Source organism: Acanthochromis polyacanthus, chromosome 14 (genome assembly GCF_021347895.1).
Source record: "Acanthochromis polyacanthus isolate Apoly-LR-REF ecotype Palm Island chromosome 14, KAUST_Apoly_ChrSc, whole genome shotgun sequence".
Lineage (NCBI taxonomy): Eukaryota > Metazoa > Chordata > Actinopteri > Pomacentridae > Acanthochromis > Acanthochromis polyacanthus.
The window spans coordinates 15933815-15953888 of NC_067126.1; the positions used below are offsets into that span (position 1 = coordinate 15933815).

A 20074-nucleotide genomic window follows, 5' to 3' on the forward strand; every position below is an offset into this window, starting at 1 on the left:
GAATAAATATTGTCAATTACAGGGTTGAAACATGTTCTACAAGCTGGAAAAAAAATGCAGCTTTTTAGCAATTGTCACTGTCTCCCGCAATTTCATCACATCAAACAAGCTTAAAACATCAACTTTTATCGCAATTTTTTAGAAAAGCTGCCGCGAATTCAGGCATTTTCAGCCGCAACAATCACGAAAGACGCCCGCGAAATCCTGGAGGGACTGTCTAAAAGTCTTCACTATGCCAAAACACTTACTCTTGAAGAAGAAACATTTGTATATAAAGCAAAATGCAACAATATGCATCAGCAAAAGGCAGATCTAGCAAACAAAAGATGATGTATTTGAAGCAGGCTGCACAGTGGCATTTTGGTTCGCACTTTTGCCTCACAGCTAGATGGAGGATCCCCGCTTTGCATCCCCCGGCCTGGGCATGGGCTCCTTCTGAATACATGTTCTCACTGTGCAGCGTGGGTTTTCTCCCAGTATTCCATCTTCCTCCCACTGAGGTTAACTGGTAACTCCAATTTTCCATAGGTGTGAATCTGAGTGTGACTGTCTGTATACAGAGGTGGATAGTAACAAGTAACATTTACTCCATTCCATTTACTTAAATAACTTTTTGAAAAAAATGTACTGATTACTTTTACTCTGCCATAATTTTTACTTTTACCTAGTAGATTTGTGAAGAAAAAATGATGCTCTTACTCCGTTACACTGGGCTACACTCCACTCATTACTTATTTACCACATTAGCTGCTTTATTTTGCCAGAGAGATGCCCCAGTGGCTCTACCACATGACTGCGTTTCACCAGACGTCGCCCTGCAGTCACATGACCACATACGAACTGTGGTGGCATAGCGGCACAAACTCTACACACATAGCAGACAGGGAACGAAGAAATCGGGGGCATTTTCGAGAAATTTGATCTTGGTTTGGAGTCCGACAACATTAGCATAGCACTAGCATGGATATGTGTTCGGCTTTTGTCATCTGTTCACTGACATAGGCAAAGTGAAGCATGACGTCACGCTTGGTAGGTCTGCGTGATACATCGGGGGGTAGGGGAGATGGGTTCCGAATATTCAAATAAAGCCCTAGTTGTATTGTTATTTTCTATATACCGAGCCTGAGCAATTTGGAGGGAAGTGAAATACAGTATATCTTGTCACTGGAAGTATTTTGCACTGTTCAAACATACAAATGTTACCTTACTACAGGTATTTGTTTCAAAAGTTTTATGTTGCTAAAAACTGATAATTCGAAATTTGTGTTTCTTGTGCCTTAACTTGTGATTTTGTAAAGATGTTGCTTATTTTTGCTTTTCTTTATTTTATTATTTAGAAATACCAGAATTTGCGCGTTATTTTACATTTTTGTCTGTCTGATAACATCTAAAAAAAAAAAAAAATCAGACATTACAATCAATTATTCAGTACGTGAGTAGTCTTTTCACCAAATACTTTTTTTTTTTTTTTACTCTCACTTGAGTCATTTTTGGGATGACAATTTTTTTACTTCTACTTGACTGATATTATTTCGAAGTAACATTACTCTTACTTGAGTACAATTTTTGGCTACTCTACCCACCTCTGTCTGTATGTGTAGCCCTGCGATACCCTTTGTGTCACAGGACGGGGGTTTGAACCCAGGGTGCAAGCATTCAGTAACAGGCAAAGTCTGTCAGGTTCTAAAGACTCCTTTATTAACAATGAAGCAGAGCCGAACACAGGCGAGGCAATCAGGAGCTAAGGGGGACTGAGAAGCCAAACTATGCTAACAAAACCAAGGACTCAGCAAAACTAATAATAAGCTCAACAAATCAATCACAGACAGAACCCTAAAATCCCCAAATACACAAACTAAACCAAATCGGCCAGACTCACAGACGCAGGTAACTAGAAAAGGGGAAGGCAGGCTAGAACAAAGAGGAGCCGATTCTGATGGCTCAATAGACAGCAGACGGACCGGCAGGCATGTGTAGTCATCGCTACGATCTGGCCAGGAGTGCAGGAGTGAGCTGGGCTTTATCCAGTGCAGAATAATGCCATGCAGCTGTGCTCCTCTTGCAGCTGTTTCCAATGAGCTCTGACTACCTCCCCAGTCAGGTGTGCAGCACTGAGGGAGGAGGGACAGAGGCAGAGGAGGAGAGGCAGGCGGAAGTGAGGGAGAGGAGGTGGAGAGGGAAAAGAGAAAAGAGAAGCAAGGAGAAAAGGAGGTAGAGAGGGAGGAAAAGAAGGAGAAGAGGGGAGAGAAGAAGAAATGAAGGGAGGCCAGGCAGGAACTGTGGCACTTTGTGTCCAGGGTGTCCCCTGCCTTCACCCTAAATCAGACAGGTTAGACTCCAGCCCCCTTTCTTTGTTAAAGAAAGCTCCAGATTATTAAAAAAAAAAAAAAAAAAAAACAGACACACAAGCAATGCAGTTTGTTTGTAACATTAAAGATGTTGATGCAACATTTGTTGGAGGATTATTCACAGAAACACTAAATATCCTCGATAAACTGAGACATTTGTGAAGCAGAGCATTCCCTGAAGGAACATGATTGTGTGAGTTTATTTGTTTTGCTTTGCTAATGATGTAAAGTCTGCAATGCTCTCTGACAAAACCTGGGACATTAGAGAATAATTCAAATCAAAATATTTCCTAATGTCAATGTCATAAACCATGCCCAGTGAGGCACATTTATTCCTGATTTGTTGTAACTAAATGAGTTCTATTTACAACATAGATGTGCACTGTGAGTCGATATGTATTAGAGTGTGTTTGTGTGTAACTGTGTAGCAGAAATCTCTTTGTTTCCTTTCGCCTCTCAATTAATAGCAAGGGCTCACCACTCAGGTCTACTTTTATAATGCACTTGGTGTACTGAAACAAGCTCGGCAGACTGAACAGAAACATTTTTTTCCCAAGAAAAGGAGACATCACTGAACTGCCAGGCCATGAATGTAGTGCACAGTATGCAATTATGATTTCTCTAATGAAGTTCAAGTGTTGTTTGAAGGCGTGCTGTTTCCTATCAAATTCACAAGATTTTGTAGATCAAAAAAGAAGACACTATACAGAAAACATGTGGTTTTGTATAATCAGAAAAAAACACACGTAAAAGCAATATGTAACTGTCCAGGGGACAGTAATTTAATTGTGGTGTCAATTTATTGTTATTGTTTTTATAAATAATACGTAAAATTATAAAAATTGATTTAAAGGTAAAATAAATAAGGTTTATATGTTTAATGTTAAAAATGCAATACTGTTTTTAAATGTTTGATAGATATAAATAAGTCACATGACCACGGTTTAGTTCAGGGTTCAATGTGAAGGATTGTGGGAAATGCAACATGGCGGCAGAGTCATACACCATTACAACGTGCTACAGAGAAGAAGACAAACTAACAAGCGAACTATTCCGATGGTCTGAGAGGCGCACACGGTAACTGTGACTTATTTATTTCATGTTATTCATATTTGTTTCATGTTTTTGTAAAAGTCTTTTGTGTAAACAGTTTTTATAGCAGGTGTATGTGATGAGATAGTTTTCATGTGAGTTTGTGTAATTTAAAGGTTTCTGTGTCTTTTATTTTGTAGTTTTCACGGTGTCTGCTGACTGGAGAGGGATAATAAAAAGTTAAAAGACATCTGTATGATTCGTGGCCTTCATAAACATCAGACCTGAGTAGTTATAGTGAAAACGTAACGCCCAACGTCGGTAAGGCCGAGAGTCCGGAGTGAGGAGCAGCGAGCGGTCCGCGAAAGAGAGAGAGGGAAGCCGATCGAGGGAGCAGCGGGTGACCGGAGAGACGCCGATCAAGAGGAGAGAGGGAAAGCCGTCACCGGGTGAAGAATACCGTATATCGCGGCCGCGTGGACCACAGCTCTGCAGACATCCTGTTCAGGCATCAGCGTGCAGTGACTGTTCATCCAAGCGCTGTCAACAGAGAAGCGGCTCTACGGACGGCGGCAGGTTTGTCGGTGCAACCATACACTTCCCCACGGACCATAACGTACTTTGAAGAAACTGGTTTAGAAGGAAAACGACCACATACTGGTTTATTAAAGAGACATATATTCATAGACTTATGCTCCTGGTTTACCATTGTAATTGTTGTCAATATTTGAATGATGTTCTTTATTTGAGGGTTTAAATGCACATTCAGAGGAGATATTGAGGTGAACAGAAGTTGCACTTGCATTGCATTGGCATAGCTGGTGGTAGTATGTTGTCATTTAAGCATTTAGAATAAGTTGATGTTACATAGTGCTTTTCTTCAGCCGGTAAAATGTCAGTTCATGAGGAAAATTCACAAGGTAGTGAAATACAGCTTAAGCTCCTTCAAGACGAACTGAACCGATTAAGTGAACAATTACAATCACAAACAAATGATGCTGAAAAGGAGAAGTTAGAATCGCTTATAGGTGATGTTCTTGCTAAAATAGAAATACTCAAAATGGCAGCGGTCGAGCCTTCTTCCACTGCATCCCACACAGTTGAACTCAGGAAATCTACACGAGAAAGAAAGTTAACCCCCAAAATGCTAGAATACAAGCAACAAGAGGCTCTTCAGAAGGAAGGTAAATTTATCAAGCTCTATGAAAAATGGAAAGAGCAGGTTAAAATTGCACGTAACACACTTAAGGATGAGTGCTCAGATCAAGACTTAGGTGACATGATGGATGCTGTTGAAGAACTGGAGAAATATGTGAAAGATGCGTATGAAAGTATACGATCTCAATCAGCACCTTCTACTGAGGTTAGAAGAAAAATGGACTCCTGCACAGCTGTAACAAGAGATTTGATGGAACTCATGAAGGTTCGCATGAGTGAAGTGGGACAAGAAGAATTTGATGCTCAGGCAGAAAGCGTAAGGCTTCGTTTAGTACTTCACAAAGAGTATGCTCAGTCAATATTTGGGTCTATAATGGCTAAATCTGCTGTTCAGAGCCATCACTCAGGCCGGTCAAGTTTATCAGAGGAAAGCATTGCAGCAAAAAGAGCAGACTGTGCAGCACAATTGGCTGCAAAGAAGGCTGAAATTAACATGGAGGAGGCAATAGCTTCACAAAAGCAAGAACTTAAAAGACTAGAAAATCAGAGAGATCTAAATGTGCTGGCTGCCAAGCTTAAGGTGTACTCTGAAGCTGACTCTGGTGAGGCTTATGACAAAAATGAAGCAGAGTGTAGTAAGATGACTAGTTGTCCTCCTGCACCTATTAAGAAAATTAAAAAGGAACAAACATGCCAGAACAAAATTGACGAGCAAACTAATGTCAATTCCTCTGAAGCCTCATTAGTTCAAGCACTGCATGACACAATGGTTCTTACCAGACTTCCTGCTCCAGAACCTCAAGTCTTCTCAGGAGATCCACTTAAGTTCTTAGAGTGGAGCACAAGCTTCAAGACACTGATAGAACGTCACTGCACAAATCCAGCAGAAAGGTTGTTCTATCTCCAGAGATATATCAGTGGAGAGGCCCAATCTGTAGTTGAAGGAAGCTTCTTCAGGAAAGATGATGAAGCTTACAGCCAAGCATGGGAAGCACTGAATGCCCGGTATAGACACCCTTTCGTAATCCAATGTGCCTTTAGAGAAAAACTGAACAACTGGCCAAGGGTTGGTTCAAGAGAGTCAGGCAAGCTAAGACAATTCAGTGATTTTCTGATAGCCTGTAGCAATGCCATGCCACACATCAAAGGGCTTCAGGTGTTAAATGACTGTGAGGAGAATCAAAAGATGCTTCAAAAACTCCCTGACTGGTTGACCTCTCGCTGGAATCGACATGTTACAAAACAGCTGCGAGAAACAGAAGAATACCCCAATTTTAAGAAGTTTGCTGACTTTGTGGCAAAAGAAGCAGACATTGCATGCAATCCTGTGACATCCTTTCAAGCCTTGAAGTCTACTGAAGAAAAGCCATCAAGAGATGCAAAGCGACCAAAGGCCAATGTGTACGTTACAAATGTGAGAGCATCAGATAAAACATTGTCATCAGCAAAAACACACAGTGCTGTAGAGAACAGCTTTAAAAATCAAAGTGAAACAAAGAAAGTGAGTACTTCATTCTTATCTACAAACCCTGTCCCCTGCATGTTTTGTGAAGAAAGTCACTCTATCCACAAATGCCACAAGTTCTCCAGTAAGCCTGTAGAGGAAAAGAAAAGGTTTATAATGGACAACAACTTGTGTTTTGGCTGTCTTAGAAGAGGACACAATTCAAAGAACTGTAAGAACAAGGCTACTTGTAGCATATGTAAGAAACCTCATCCCACACCACTTCATGTGGACCGACCTGCTGCAGACACATCCTCTCACGTCTTACAAGCAGAAGAAAACACATCCTCCCTGTCCTGCTGTGTGGACAGAGGCGAGGGTGGGAGTACGTCTATGATAGTGCCTGTGTGGGTTTCTTTAGCCACCACCTCTGAAACAGAGACATTAGTGTATGCACTGTTAGATACACAAAGTAGCAACACCTTTGTAGATCAACAGATATGTAAGAAGCTGGGAGCAGGTTTAGAGCCAGTTAAGCTAAAGCTCACTACTATGATGGGAAGAGATTCTGTTGTACAGAGTGAGAGAGTTAGTGGGCTTAGAGTTAGAGGGTTTTCCTCACAATGTTTTGTCAACCTGCCACCTGCTTATACCAGAGACTTCATCCCCCTTGAACGTTCTCATATTCCCACCACCGAAACAGCTAAAGAATGGAAACATCTCAAGCGAATAGCACCTGAAATACCAGAACTGATGGAATGTGACGTTGGCCTACTCATAGGCTATGACTGCCCAAGAGCCTTGGCTCCACGTCAGTTTATAACAGGAGGTGATGATGAGCCTTATGGCATTAAAACTGACCTCGGTTGGAGCATTGTTGGAAGCTCAGCAGGTGTAGCAAGGTCAACTGAAGTAACAGGTTTGTGTCATCGTGTGTCAGTCAAGGAATGTCCAACCTTGACACCAGCTACTGTCATCAGAGCACTCGAAGCTGATTTCAAAGATGCCAACTGTGGGGAAAAGAGCATCTCACAAGATGACATTCTGTTTATGCAGTTTCTTAATGAAAAGATACACCAGAATGCTGATGGGCACTTGGAAATGCCACTCCCCTTTAAGGCTCGTCCACAGTTGCCAGAAAACAAGCGGCTGGCTCTGGTGAGGTTGAAGCAACTGCAAAGAAAATTTGAGAGAAATCACAAATTCAAGCATGACTACATTAAGTTTATGGAAGGAGTCTTCAGGGATGGAGATGCAGAGAGGGCTGAGAACCAACCCATGCCAGGAAATGTGTGGTATATTCCCCACCAGGGTGTGTATCACCCCAGGAAGCCAGAGAAAATCAGGGTTGTTTTTGACTGCTCCGCCAAGTATGAGGGCACAGCTCTAAATGATCACTTGCTTGCCGGACCTGACCTCACAAACGGACTGACAGGAGTGCTCTGCAGGTTCCGCAATCACCCAATTGCAGTGATATGTGACGTGGAAAAAATGTTTCACAGATTTCATGTAAACCCAGAGGATAGAGACTACTTACGTTTCCTGTGGTGGGAAAATGGCGACGCAACATCTGAGCCAGTCGAGTATCGCATGCGGGTCCATCTCTTTGGAGCAACATCTTCTCCTGGTTGTGCAAATTATGGAATGAAGTATCTCGCAACAAAAAATGAAAAGGACTATCCCGCAGCAGCTGACTTTATCAGAAAGAATTTTTATGTGGATGATGGCCTTGTCAGTGTAGAGTCCGTGGGCACAGCCATCAAACTGGTCAGAGAAGCACAAAATGTGTGTGCAAAGGGGAGATTACACCTGCACAAGTTCATCTCAAACAACAGACAAGTTTTGGAATCTATTCCTGACAGTGAACGTGCTATTGGAGTTCATGATGTGGATCTCAGTCACGCTGAACTTCCAGTTCAGACTGTGTTGGGAGTAAAATGGATTGTGGATAGTGACACCTTCTCCTTTAAGGTCGACCTGGAGGTGAAGCCTGCAACACGGCGGGGAATTCTCTCCACGGTTGCCTCAGTGTTTGACCCGCTAGGTTTCCTAGCTCCTTTCCTGTTACTGGGAAAGAAAATACTACAAGAAATGTGCCAAAAGGGCATAGGATGGGATGAACAACTACCCACAGAATTAAAACCACGATGGCAGAGCTGGTTAAATGACCTAGAAAATCTGCAGAAACTCCGGATCCCAAGATGCTTCACTCCTGAAAACCTTGGGAAGGTACAGAGGATGGAACTGCATCACTTTTCTGATGCCAGTAGCCATGGATATGGCCAGTGTTCCTACATTAGAGTAGTGACAGAGGATAAAGTGCATTGTTCCTTAGTCATAGGTAAGGCGAGGGTCGCACCTACAAAGGTTGTCACCATACCTAGACTAGAGTTGACAGCTGCAGTGGTCTCTTCAGCAGTCAGTAGTGTATTGAAGGAGGAGCTGGAGCTCAAAATCAACCAAGAGTACTTCTGGACAGATTCTCAGGTAGTTTTGGGCTACATCAACAATGACGCTCGAAGGTTTCACGTCTTTGTTGCAAACAGAGTGCAAAGAATCAAAGAAACGACAGACCCAACACAGTGGAACTATGTCGACAGTGACCAAAATCCAGCGGATCACGCTTCCAGAGGCCTGAAGGTGTCAGAGTTGATGAATTCAACCTGGTTTATAGGACCAAAATTCCTGTGGGAAAGAGAGATTGTGACACAAAAACTTACTCCACAGCTTATGATTGGAGATCCAGAAGTAAAAACAACACACATACTACAAGTAAAAGTAGTTGAAGAGGACAGTTTTTTGCAGAGATTTGAGCGGTTCTCAAAATGGCATACAGCACTGAATGTTGTTGCTCGAATTCAGAAATTAGCAAAGGGGACCAAAATGACAGAGCCTGTAAATGTCGAGGACAGAAGAAAAGCTAGTCTTGTACTTGTGAAGTTAGCACAGAAAGGTGCATTCAAAGAGGAAGTGCAAATGTTAAGTCACGGTAATCTGCCACGCAGCCATCAGCTGTTTCAGCTTGACCCTGTAGTGCAGGATGGGATCCTCAGGGTGGGTGGGAGATTGAAGAAGGCCTCCTTACCTCTGGATGAGAAGCATCCTGTTATCTTACCAAGAGACAGTGTGGTCACTCGTCTGATATTAGGCTACTGTCATGATAAAACTCATCACCAAGGTAGAGGACAGACTCTCAATGAGCTCAGAGCAAATGGTTACTGGATAGTTAGTGGCAGTAAAGTTGTAGCAAACTACATCAAACAATGTGTCACATGCAGGAGAGCTCGAAGACCAACAGAAACGCAAAAAATGGCTGACCTACCTGCTGACCGCGTGGATCCCTCACCACCATTCTCCTTCTGTGGGATGGATTGTTTTGGGCCTTTTATGACCAAGCAAGGTCGTAAAGAGACTAAGAGGTACGGTCTCATATTCACCTGTCTATCATCCAGGGCAATCCATATTGAAATGCTGGAAGACTTAACAACGGATGCCTTCATAAACGCATTGCGGTGCTTCATAGCCATTCGTGGAGCTGTGAGACAGCTTAGGTCAGATCAAGGGACAAATTTTGTTGGAGCTAAAAATGAGCTCACAAAATCTTTGAAAGAAGTCGACACAGACAGGTTAAAGGTTTACCTGGCAGAGAAACAATGTGATTTTATTATGAATGTTCCTGATGCCAGTCACATGGGTGGAGTTTGGGAGCGGCAGATCAGAACAGTTAGGAGCGTCCTTAGCTGGGTTCTCTCTAAGAGTGCAGGAAGATTAGATGATGCTTCTCTAAGAACATTTTTCTATGAAGCCATGTCAGTCGTAAACAGCCGCCCACTCACCACTGACAGTATCAGTGATCCCAAAAGTTTAGAGCCACTCACGCCTAACCATTTGCTTACCATGAAAAGTTCTGTCCCGCTGCCTCCTCCAGGAGAATTTGTAGCAGAGGATGTATATGTTAGGAAAAGGTGGCGCAGAGTCCAGTATCTGGTGGAACAATTTTGGAGTAGATGGAGGAAAGAGTACCTAGCAAACATCACCCTCAGACAATGCTGGCATTCTTCAAAGAGAAATGTGAGGGTTGGAGATATTGTCATTGTGACAGAGAAGGAAATTCCCCGTAATGAGTGGAGGCTTGGGAGAGTACGAGATGTTTGTAAAGATGAGGATGGACTGGTACGAAAGGCTACTGTACAAATGGGAAGTCGAAAATGTGGGGACAAGAGTCAACAAAACACTACTTCATCCATACTTGAACGTCCTATTCATAAATTAGTTGTGCTTGTAGAAAACAAGTAAAGTATGTTCCACAGGAACCAAAAATTAAACCACTTCCCAAATACCAGATGTTTAATTGATGAAATTACTGGATTTATTCAATGATTGTGTAAAGGTTTTATAAATTACAGTAATTTGGTGGGAGTGTAACTGTCCAGGGGACAGTAATTTAATTGTGGTGTCAATTTATTGTTATTGTTTTTATAAATAATACGTAAAATTATAAAAATTGATTTAAAGGTAAAATAAATAAGGTTTATATGTTTAATGTTAAAAATGCAATACTGTTTTTAAATGTTTGATAGATATAAATAAGTCACATGACCACGGTTTAGTTCAGGGTTCAATGTGAAGGATTGTGGGAAATGCAACATGGCGGCAGAGTCATACACCATTACAACGTGCTACAGAGAAGAAGACAAACTAACAAGCGAACTATTCCGATGGTCTGAGAGGCGCACACGGTAACTGTGACTTATTTATTTCATGTTATTCATATTTGTTTCATGTTTTTGTAAAAGTCTTTTGTGTAAACAGTTTTTATAGCAGGTGTATGTGATGAGATAGTTTTCATGTGAGTTTGTGTAATTTAAAGGTTTCTGTGTCTTTTATTTTGTAGTTTTCACGGTGTCTGCTGACTGGAGAGGGATAATAAAAAGTTAAAAGACATCTGTATGATTCGTGGCCTTCATAAACATCAGACCTGAGTAGTTATACAATATCTATTTTCAGTGTTCCATTCTTTAAATTAGCTTTTGATTTGCTTAGGTTTGCTTCTTTTCTTCATTCTGTCAGTCAGATTTGTGCACTAAGCAGTTCATTATTGTGTCTCTTGATCAGATAGTTCTTACAGAAGTCTGTGGGTGTGTTCTGGCTTATTGTCTTCCAATCCATCCATCCATTATCTAGCCTGGGGATTAATAAAGCCTGCCAAAGTCTAACACAGATCACTAGTCTATCACAGGACTACACATACGGACAAACAGTCACACTCACACCTACAGACAATTTAGAATCACCAATTAACCTCAGCATATTTTTGGATTCTGGGAGGAAGCCAGAGTACCCAGAAAAAACCCAGACATGCAAGGGGTGAACATGCAAACTCCATGCAGAAGAATCCCGGGAAGGCTGGGACGCGAACCAGAGATTTTCTAGCTACAAGGCGAAAGTGCTCACCACTAATCCACTGTACAGCCTCACCTTATTGTCCTGTTTAAAAAAAAAAGAAGAAGAAGAAAGAAAGAAACTTGGTCCACTGAGCTCAGATCAGATAGGTTGACTTGTCTCTGCAGAAGGCTGTGGTAAACATATTGATTAAATGTTGTTTAGTTTATTGTCCATTGTTTCTTGATTCAAGCACTTGCTTAGTCTCCCCAAGTAGTGATTTCTTTGTACCAGTTCCACCATGAAGGTCTGATTCTCACAGCCCCTAAGAGCTGACATTGAGATGTGCCTGCTACTTGAACTGTGGGAAGCATTGATATGGACTCTCGTCTGAGTTGCTGGTAATTGGTGATTTCTGAGGCTGCTAACTCTAATGAACCTCTATGCAGCAGAGTGAACTCTGGTCTTTCTTCCCTGGTCCCAGTACCCATGAGAGTGAGTTTTATCACCATGTGAATGCCTAAAGAAATTTTCAAAGTTCTTTGAATTTTCTGGACTGACTAACCTTCATGTTTTAAAGTATGATACATTATAGTTTCCATGGAATTGTTCTACAATGTTTAAAAAAAAACCACAAAATAAAGAAGCAAATGTAGAAATGTGCAAAATGGACAAATAAACAATTTATTCACTTTGATAAAACAGGGGACCAGATTAAAGCACATGAAAAGATTATGACGTTCTCAAGTCTTTTATCAAAATTGTCCTAATAAGGACTTTATAAGCGAAAAACAAAAGATTCCATCAATTTAAACTAAACTTTTTATTATTTATTTTTGTAAAGAAACAGAATGTTTTTTAAATTACTTTGTTTTGTCTGTGAACACAACTGAAATAGTTCTAAAAATTAACCCAAATATCAATATTTTCCATGCCTTAAAAACTATCAATGGAACATCTGGCAGTATGGTTTACTAAACGGTTTTAAGCAACTGCTTTAAATATTTGTTAATGTTTTGTGGTTTTTTTTGTATCAAATCAAATCAAATCAAACTTTATTTATATAGCACCTTTCATCCATTTAAAATGCAACACAAAGTGCTTCACAAAATAAAAGAATAAAACAACGGAGAGAGTAAAAAACATAGTATAACCAACTATATATATATATATATATATATATACACATACACATACACAATATACAATATATATACACATGCGCTCACACACCCACTCACAAAACACACACACACATACACACAACACGGTGCTGAGACACGGCAGACACGGCAGTATGACACACACTAACCCCAGTCCCAGCCATTAAAGCTTAAATGACATTAGTCCCACATTAGAAATTGTTTGAAAGCAGAAAGCCTCATGATTCAAAAGTGTAAATCATTTTAGGATTCCAATACAACACTAATAACTTTTCTTTACTTGATAATAATAGTTAGTACACAAGAAAATAGTTACAAACCTTTTCTGTCACCTGTAGGAATACACCATTGAAAGTCCAACCAACTAAAGGTTTGTTGAAAGTCCAGCAAACAAAAAGCTTCCAAAGCTTAATTAAGCTTTGATTCTTCCATTTCTTCCATTACAGGAAAAATCTAAATCAAGGTTGAAGTAAAAGTCAGGTGGAATTTGCACACCAAAATGCAAAAAAAAAAAAAATCATTTTGACAAAATGCCAAGTGAATTGTGTTATAAATATGTCTGTTTATGATGGCAGGTTGTCACTTCAGCTTATGTGGTGTTCCATTGCAACCATAAATTGGGAACTTGTCAACTTGTTTAAGGCATTTCAAGAAATGAGAAAACTGTAATATTTGTTGTGAGATCAGTCTTTCTGTTTAACTGGTCTGAGCAGGTAAAAAAAACAAAACAACAACAACCAGCAAACAATGAAAAAAGCTCCCTCGTGACACCCCAAACCACGCCATTTGTTCCAATAAGACTAAACTCTCTTGCAGTAAGTGCACATATGATCCGAACCTTGGTGAGCATCTCCCAGTACATGAACAGCCCGCTAACCAACCCGTGATGAATGATTTTACTTGCCACAGGATGAACAACTACCCGCAGTCGCTGGCTCTGTGGGGCTCTGCAGTAGAGTTCGGCTGACTTGACATCATTCACAACTTACCTAATGGCTGCCTCAGATTTTCTTCTGGGAACTTCATCAGTCACCAGGGCAAAATATTCCTCCAATTTCACTAAAAAGATGAATGAAAGACTCAGATTTTGTTCAATTATGACAAATGACTGGTCACACAGGAAGAGACCCACAACAGTACAATAGAACTTATGTGCGACAATGACAGACACATAATTTTCTAGAATGCCATGAAGACATTAAAGCTCGCTCAACCACTGTCTTTGATGTCAAACAAAAACAACAAAATTTGTAAAAAAAAAAAAAAAATAGTGGACAAAAGCATCCAACACAGAGCTCTTTGCCTCTCTTTCATAGTACTTTAGGTAAGGGTCGATTCATTTCACAGCTGTCATTCTGTCCTTTCCCTCCCCCCAGTGAGAAGCCTCCTGGGGTGAGCTGCAACCTTGAGCCACTTTGGAGAGACGAAGACTTTGTCTGTCACCTTCAAACTCCACTTCCCACCACAGATATATATGGGACTATTGCTGCCCTTAGCCCTCCTTACTGCATTCAGGCCCAAGGGAGGGAATAACAAGCTGGGGAGTTGTTAGTAGGTAGGCTGATGTATTTCTAAGTGGTCTGTGAGGTGTGGGGGCGACTCTGCTGGCCGAACTGTTATTGATCACTATCACTGGGTTGCTTCTATACAGAGCTACTACACCTAGACAGGATAGCGCATTGTTATATATGAGCATGTTACAGTCGTGGTGGGATCGGTCACCCCCTATGTAACGCTCACCTTCACTTTGGGCTCATGCAGCTGTAAACTTCTGAAAGGACGGTTGTGTATTTTGGACTGCGGTGGCATTGCCTTTGATAAAGTGTCAAGGGTGCAGTGTGCTTGAACAGAACACACTGCATCTGAAGTACAAAGTGGATAGAACAGAACACGCTACATCTAAAGTACAAAGTGTATAGGACTGAACACATGACATCTACAGTACAGAGAGTACAGAACTGTTCCAAATGGCCTCATGCAGGAGAAAAGCCAATGATTTAAGGTTGAAAATGTCCCCTCAATTTCAAAATGACAAAAACTGTACTACTTTTCGCCTTGGAAAATAGTCATTCATCACTAGAGTAGACGAAAATAGACAAGTTGTCCTAAAATGATGATTATTGAAGCGCAGCTATGGATGCGATGACATTTGTGTAGTACAACATGTGGTTACCTTAAGAGTGTGCTGTCCTGGGTGGAAAACTAAATGCCAAGTGCTCGAAGTCTATTGCTTTTTCAGTAGTTTCCATCCAAATCAGATATGCATTTTAAATACATTTTCACAGAACCTTCAAGATAAAGTGTTAATTAGTGATGGGGACTGCATATTTACAAGTGCTAGCAGCATAATTATTTCACTTAATCTCCAATATATACACATATATACACATACACATATATATACATAAAGCCCAGTGAGAGTTGTCAGTATATCCAGTGGTTAGTAGTTACTTCTGCATAAACCATTGTTACTCCATCAAGAAACGTGGCAGAGTTATGTGACGACAGGCATATTTTTGTCCGTCTGTCTGTCTATTCGCAACATGATTCAAAAACGGATTTGGATGAAATGTTCAGGGAAGGTGAAAAATGACACAAAGACCAAGTGATTAGATTTTGGCACTGATGTGGCTTATAGTCTGGATCCACAGATTTGTTAAAGATTTATGTGTCATTGCGAGATAGCGACACAGCATCACTGTACCTATGAGAAGTGAACATTACATCAGCTGCCTACTGATGATCCCATGATTACAATCCTACTACAAATCGACTGCTGTGGACTTATCGGGACTTATCCGAGATGACACAAGAAATGATACAAGAACAATTCATTAAATTGTGGGGTGTTTTAGAGTCCCATCAGTTCCCACTGCCTGTCATTTAGGTCGAGAGATTCGGTGTCCGTACATCACATACACATGTGTAACACACACCTATGCTCAACACAAGGTCGTTTTGTTTGTGGGTACATTTATATTAAATAGCCACATTTTATGGTGCTGTGATTTCTGATCACCAATAACTAATAAACAAATGCTGCATTTCTGAAATGTCAGACAGGGGAAGGAACAGCCTTTGCAGAGTACTGCTCTCTCTGAATGCTTTTCTAGTTCATACTGTAACCAATTTTAAGTGACTGTTGTATACAGTCTATTGTGTACTCACGGCATTCATCACAGCATACTTGCTGCAAATAGTGACCTCTCAGGTATAGCATTCAGATCTTGTAGTATGAAATGGTGAGTCATTATAACCACATAAGGTTCCTTTTTTATTTTATTATTTCACATTTGTGAATACAATTTGCATCGGTATCTTTGTATCACTGTATTGATACAAATGGTACAAATGGGCTGCACAGCACACAATTTTGGACAGTTCTTCTTAAAGACATTCATTGCATTGCACTCTTGGTACACATTCTCACCCCTACACAGCTAGCCCATCACACATCACCAGGTGTGCTTTTTAGGTTGTCAATTTGGAAAAACCAGATGTAGCATCTCCAGTTCCAATACGGGAAAAGTGCCAGTGGATGCATCTTCAAGTGTACTTCACAATCTGAGAAACACTTCATTGTTAAACTTAACAATGCTTTTTGTTAAGAATTCAAAGTTAGTATTGCTTTCTTTGATGTATGCACCTTTTCAACCAAATACTGCTTGCTTTATTTTCTCTGCAGTGTAAGGTTTTAGTATGACAGGCTGCTTTGAATGGGTTAAATCAGCTCTTTTGAATGTTCTGTTATGTCAAGGTAGAACTGCTCAAATTGACAGTCAAACAAGGAAATGCAACAATTGTGAACTCAAAGAAAATGTTGATGGAGTCTTGCTTATCTACAAGGCAACATAAAAAAAGGAAATAATTGCCTAACAGGTCTCTTAATCCAGCATTTTCTTTTAAAACTATTCATTATTTTTATTTCAGTCTCTTCAGCAAGTATTTTGGCCTTCACAGAGAGTCTCGTGTTAACATTTACCACATCAAATTTACCCAAAGCAAACACCTCCAAGAATCTCTGAAAACACTTGATTACAGATGGGCTACTGCAAAAGTAGACTGACCTCAAGTAATTGCTTAACATAAAATTTAAATGATCACTGCTAAGAAATTGGGCCATCACAGCACCAAGCAGTCACAGTGGATTCTGGAAGAAAAACAAATACAGAGCTCATGTGCAGTTGTTTACACAAGGCTCATGCACAGAGAACCCACACACACACACACACACACACACACACACACACACACACACACACACACACACACACACACACACACACACACACACACACACACACACACACACACACACACAGTATGCAGTCACTGAAAGCTCATATAACATGTGAACTCAAACACCTCTTAACTACATCTTACTCTGTCACACAGTTGCAACATTCACACTCACTGCTGATGGGATACACCACTGACTGCAAAAACATGTCACCATGAAAACCTGTGAAACTCTGATGACTGCATCTAAAGCGCATCATCTGACACTTTATCATTAGTTTTCTGCATTTAGTAGAGGGCAAAAAAACTGCCACTTGAGTGTTTGGCAAGGTGGGAAAACAGAATCCTGTTACTGGCACTGATGTAAAGATGACAAATCCATATGAAGAGTTTGTTTGCAATCAGATAACTCCATTTTGACAAATTTTCAGAAAACTTTTTCTTTTATTGTTTACTTGAGATAATGTCAATCAAACTGAAGTTGAGTGGATTTGACTCAGTATAAAAATACATGACAAAACATACAAAATACAGTCATGAATTAATATAGACCATGAGTGAAGATGGAAATAAGTGAAGAAAAAAAACAAACTCTACCATACAGTAAAACATGTCAGCAGCTGAGATTTCCACATCTTGCAACGCAACGGTATTTTAAGTCCTAATGGAAACTTCAGTAGTCAAGTATCAGCATTTTCATTTGTTCAGCTTATTTCACTTGTGTTAACATATGCTAACTTGTGTAAAATTTTACTATTTTTGTAAATTCATTTACACTAACTCATACAAACTTCTAGCTCTGGTCCTTGGTTCTTGGCTCTCTCCTTTGTGGCATCACCATCAATTCATGCTTTCCACACCAGCGTGTCCATGAGGATCTGCAAAGGTACATGAGAAATGTGTCATCTATTCAAGTCTGCAAGTGTCTGCACTAAATCCACACCTTGGGAATAACCACTGACTCGATGCTACAGCCCAACCACTGGAACTGTAATCCGCTGCTATATCCTGTAAAAGGTGCAAAGTCACAGCCTTTCAGAAACACCCATGGGTGCCCTGTGTATTTTTCTGTTTGATATGAAGGCTAGAGTGATGATTGCAGCAGACCAGTGCACATCTATTGTCGTACAAGTGAACCATGTGCTCATCCTCTTTCAAAGTCTGCATTGGTCATTTAAAATCCACGAATTGGCCTTAACTAACAGAGACCAGAATTCTGAGACTTCCTGAAATGGGAAAACAAACACTGAATTATTAAAGTTGTGATAAGCAGAACTCTGGAAAAAGAAAAAAGAAAGCAATTCAAAAGTACAGCCCTCTCCCTGACGCTCTTCCCTCTGTCTCCTTTGTAATCTCCTTCTGCCACAGAAGTACAGACATACTGTCAGTCCAAAAAAAAAAAAAACTGACCACTTGGATTTAACTAAGCAAATAGGTAAGAGCTGTCCATTGGATAATTACCGCAGTGATGAATATGTTTCAGCAGGCAACAACTTATTTAACCCTAGCTGATGCAATGAGCAGCGTCTCATTTCCTAAATAACCATGTAGGAAGACATGAAGCTTCAAGAAATGAACCCTTTCTCAAACCAGTTGGCTCAAGTGGTTCAATGCCTCATGAGGCTTCATCTCAACATCACTAGAAAATGAAGTGCAGCTTGAGTGTGCAGTCTTTCAGAGCTTTCCCTGACTGAGTGTATACATGCAGTAATTTAGCTGCACCAGGTGTAGGGTGGGGCCAAGGTGTAATACCATTGGTTTGTTCTCATTGACTGACAGCTGAACTATCCAATATAAACAGAGCAGCTTGATGCCCCCCCCCCAAAAAAAAACAAACAAAAAAAAAACAACAGTTTCAGAGGGTCTCAGTTTACCTGGGTTACACCTTCATCAAGCAAAAACAATCACTAAGGAGATTGTTGAAAATACTAAAACCGGGCTAAGAACTGTGCTACGCATTATTAAAACCTGAAAGATAATGGTGAACTATCATCTTCGAGGAACAAATGTGGTCAGAACAAACTCTTAGATGATCATAGGAAATCAACAGTAGAACTCATGGCAATGTTTAATAGTGAAAGTAAGAGCATTACCACATGTGCAATGTGAAGGGAACTCAAGGGATTGGGACTGAACAGCTGTGTAGCTCTAAGAAAACCACTGATCAGCGAGTCTAATTAGAAAAAAAAAATCATGCTAAAAGTAAGAATTGTATTTTTGCTTCCTACAGAATTCAAAATATGTTCTCCACAGCAAGATTCTTCCATCCAGCCAATCTTTTTTTTTTCTCAGTCAGTTTGAGTCACAACATGCTGAAAGGTTCTTATAGATTTTTTGCCCACTGAGGTCAAAAATTACTGATTACTGCAGCACTAACAGAGTTGAATACACTACTGGCACTCAGACTCGCTGGCAATTCTTCTGGCCAAATGTATTGTTAACAAGACACCTCTAACCAAAAACAGGGTTGACTTTTATTCTTTCCGTTATGAACTTTTAATTCGCAGAACTGTGATCTTAGTCTTGGATTTGAATCTCTACCTTCTTGATGTCCTTGTTGAGTAGCAATTTTCTCTCTAATCTCACCATCTTGAACATACGTCTAATGTGCCCTGTAAACGTATGTGTCACCTTATGCTTTGACAAGGTTTCTGTGGTGGGAAGTGGAATAATGCCCTGCCAAAATTGTGACTTCAATGTTAATGTCATTGCAGGAAAAACACTAAGGACCTTTCAGTGTGGTTTCATATCCAGGATCCTTCTGATTGAAAAGTTTATCACATCTTTATAATTTGAACTTGAAGTACTTTACGTTATGACTCAAGCACAACAGCAACATTTAAATTCTCAAAGGGAACCTTTATCATTTAACTTTCTTATATAATTCAGAACTGTAGCTATGCCGGTATTGCTGGCCTAAATAAGCTGTTAGAGAGTTTTCTGTTTCCTCAGTGGCTGCATGTGTGGTGCCCCTGGGATATGTTGTAGGCTCTCACACAGTGTGATTTTACACGCAGGAACAGATGGCTATTGGAGGACTTGTGCATGACAACTAGTCACTCTCTCCGCTGTATCTTGTTCTACTCACGCCTCAGTGATCACGGGAGCCTGCAGTAGCTTATGAGCTAATCATCAGAGCAAAACACTGGACAGTGATCTAATTTAGGCTGTTGTTGGGTAACAAAAGCCTGGAGGAAACAAAGACAGCCAAAGAAAGTGACTGGAAGCCTAATTCATGGATTGCGCACAGCTTGGCAAAAGATAATGACAACATCTGTTCACTGTCTCACTATCACTGCGTGTTGCAT

At 40.4% G+C, this 20074-nt stretch overlaps 1 protein-coding gene across 2 annotated transcripts; it reads left to right on the forward strand.

Annotated features, from left to right (window-relative positions):
- Positions 1 to 3079: 3079 nt before the first annotated feature.
- On the forward strand, positions 3080 to 10971 carry LOC127537118 (uncharacterized). 2 transcript variants are annotated; one of them, XR_007946602.1, is made up of 3 exons: positions 3080 to 3425; positions 3581 to 10721; positions 10877 to 10971. XR_007946602.1 is itself a non-coding variant. In XM_051958884.1 (2 exons), the coding sequence occupies exon 2, from the start codon at positions 4273 to 4275 to the stop codon at positions 10276 to 10278; it is 6006 nt and encodes a 2001-aa protein (XP_051814844.1). In that variant the 5' UTR covers positions 3080 to 3425; positions 3581 to 4272; the 3' UTR covers positions 10279 to 10866. The 2 variants fall into 2 exon arrangements, 1 of the variants encoding a protein (XP_051814844.1); XM_051958884.1 differs by lacking the exon at positions 10877 to 10971 and having other exon boundaries at positions 3581 to 10866.
- The last annotated feature ends 9103 nt before the right edge of the window (positions 10972 to 20074 follow it).

Bases quoted from the DNA above. Each gene is read 5' to 3' on its own strand.
- LOC127537118 (XM_051958884.1), top strand. From the start codon at position 4,273: ATGTCAGTTCATGAGGAAAATTCACAAGGTAGTGAAATACAGCTTAAG.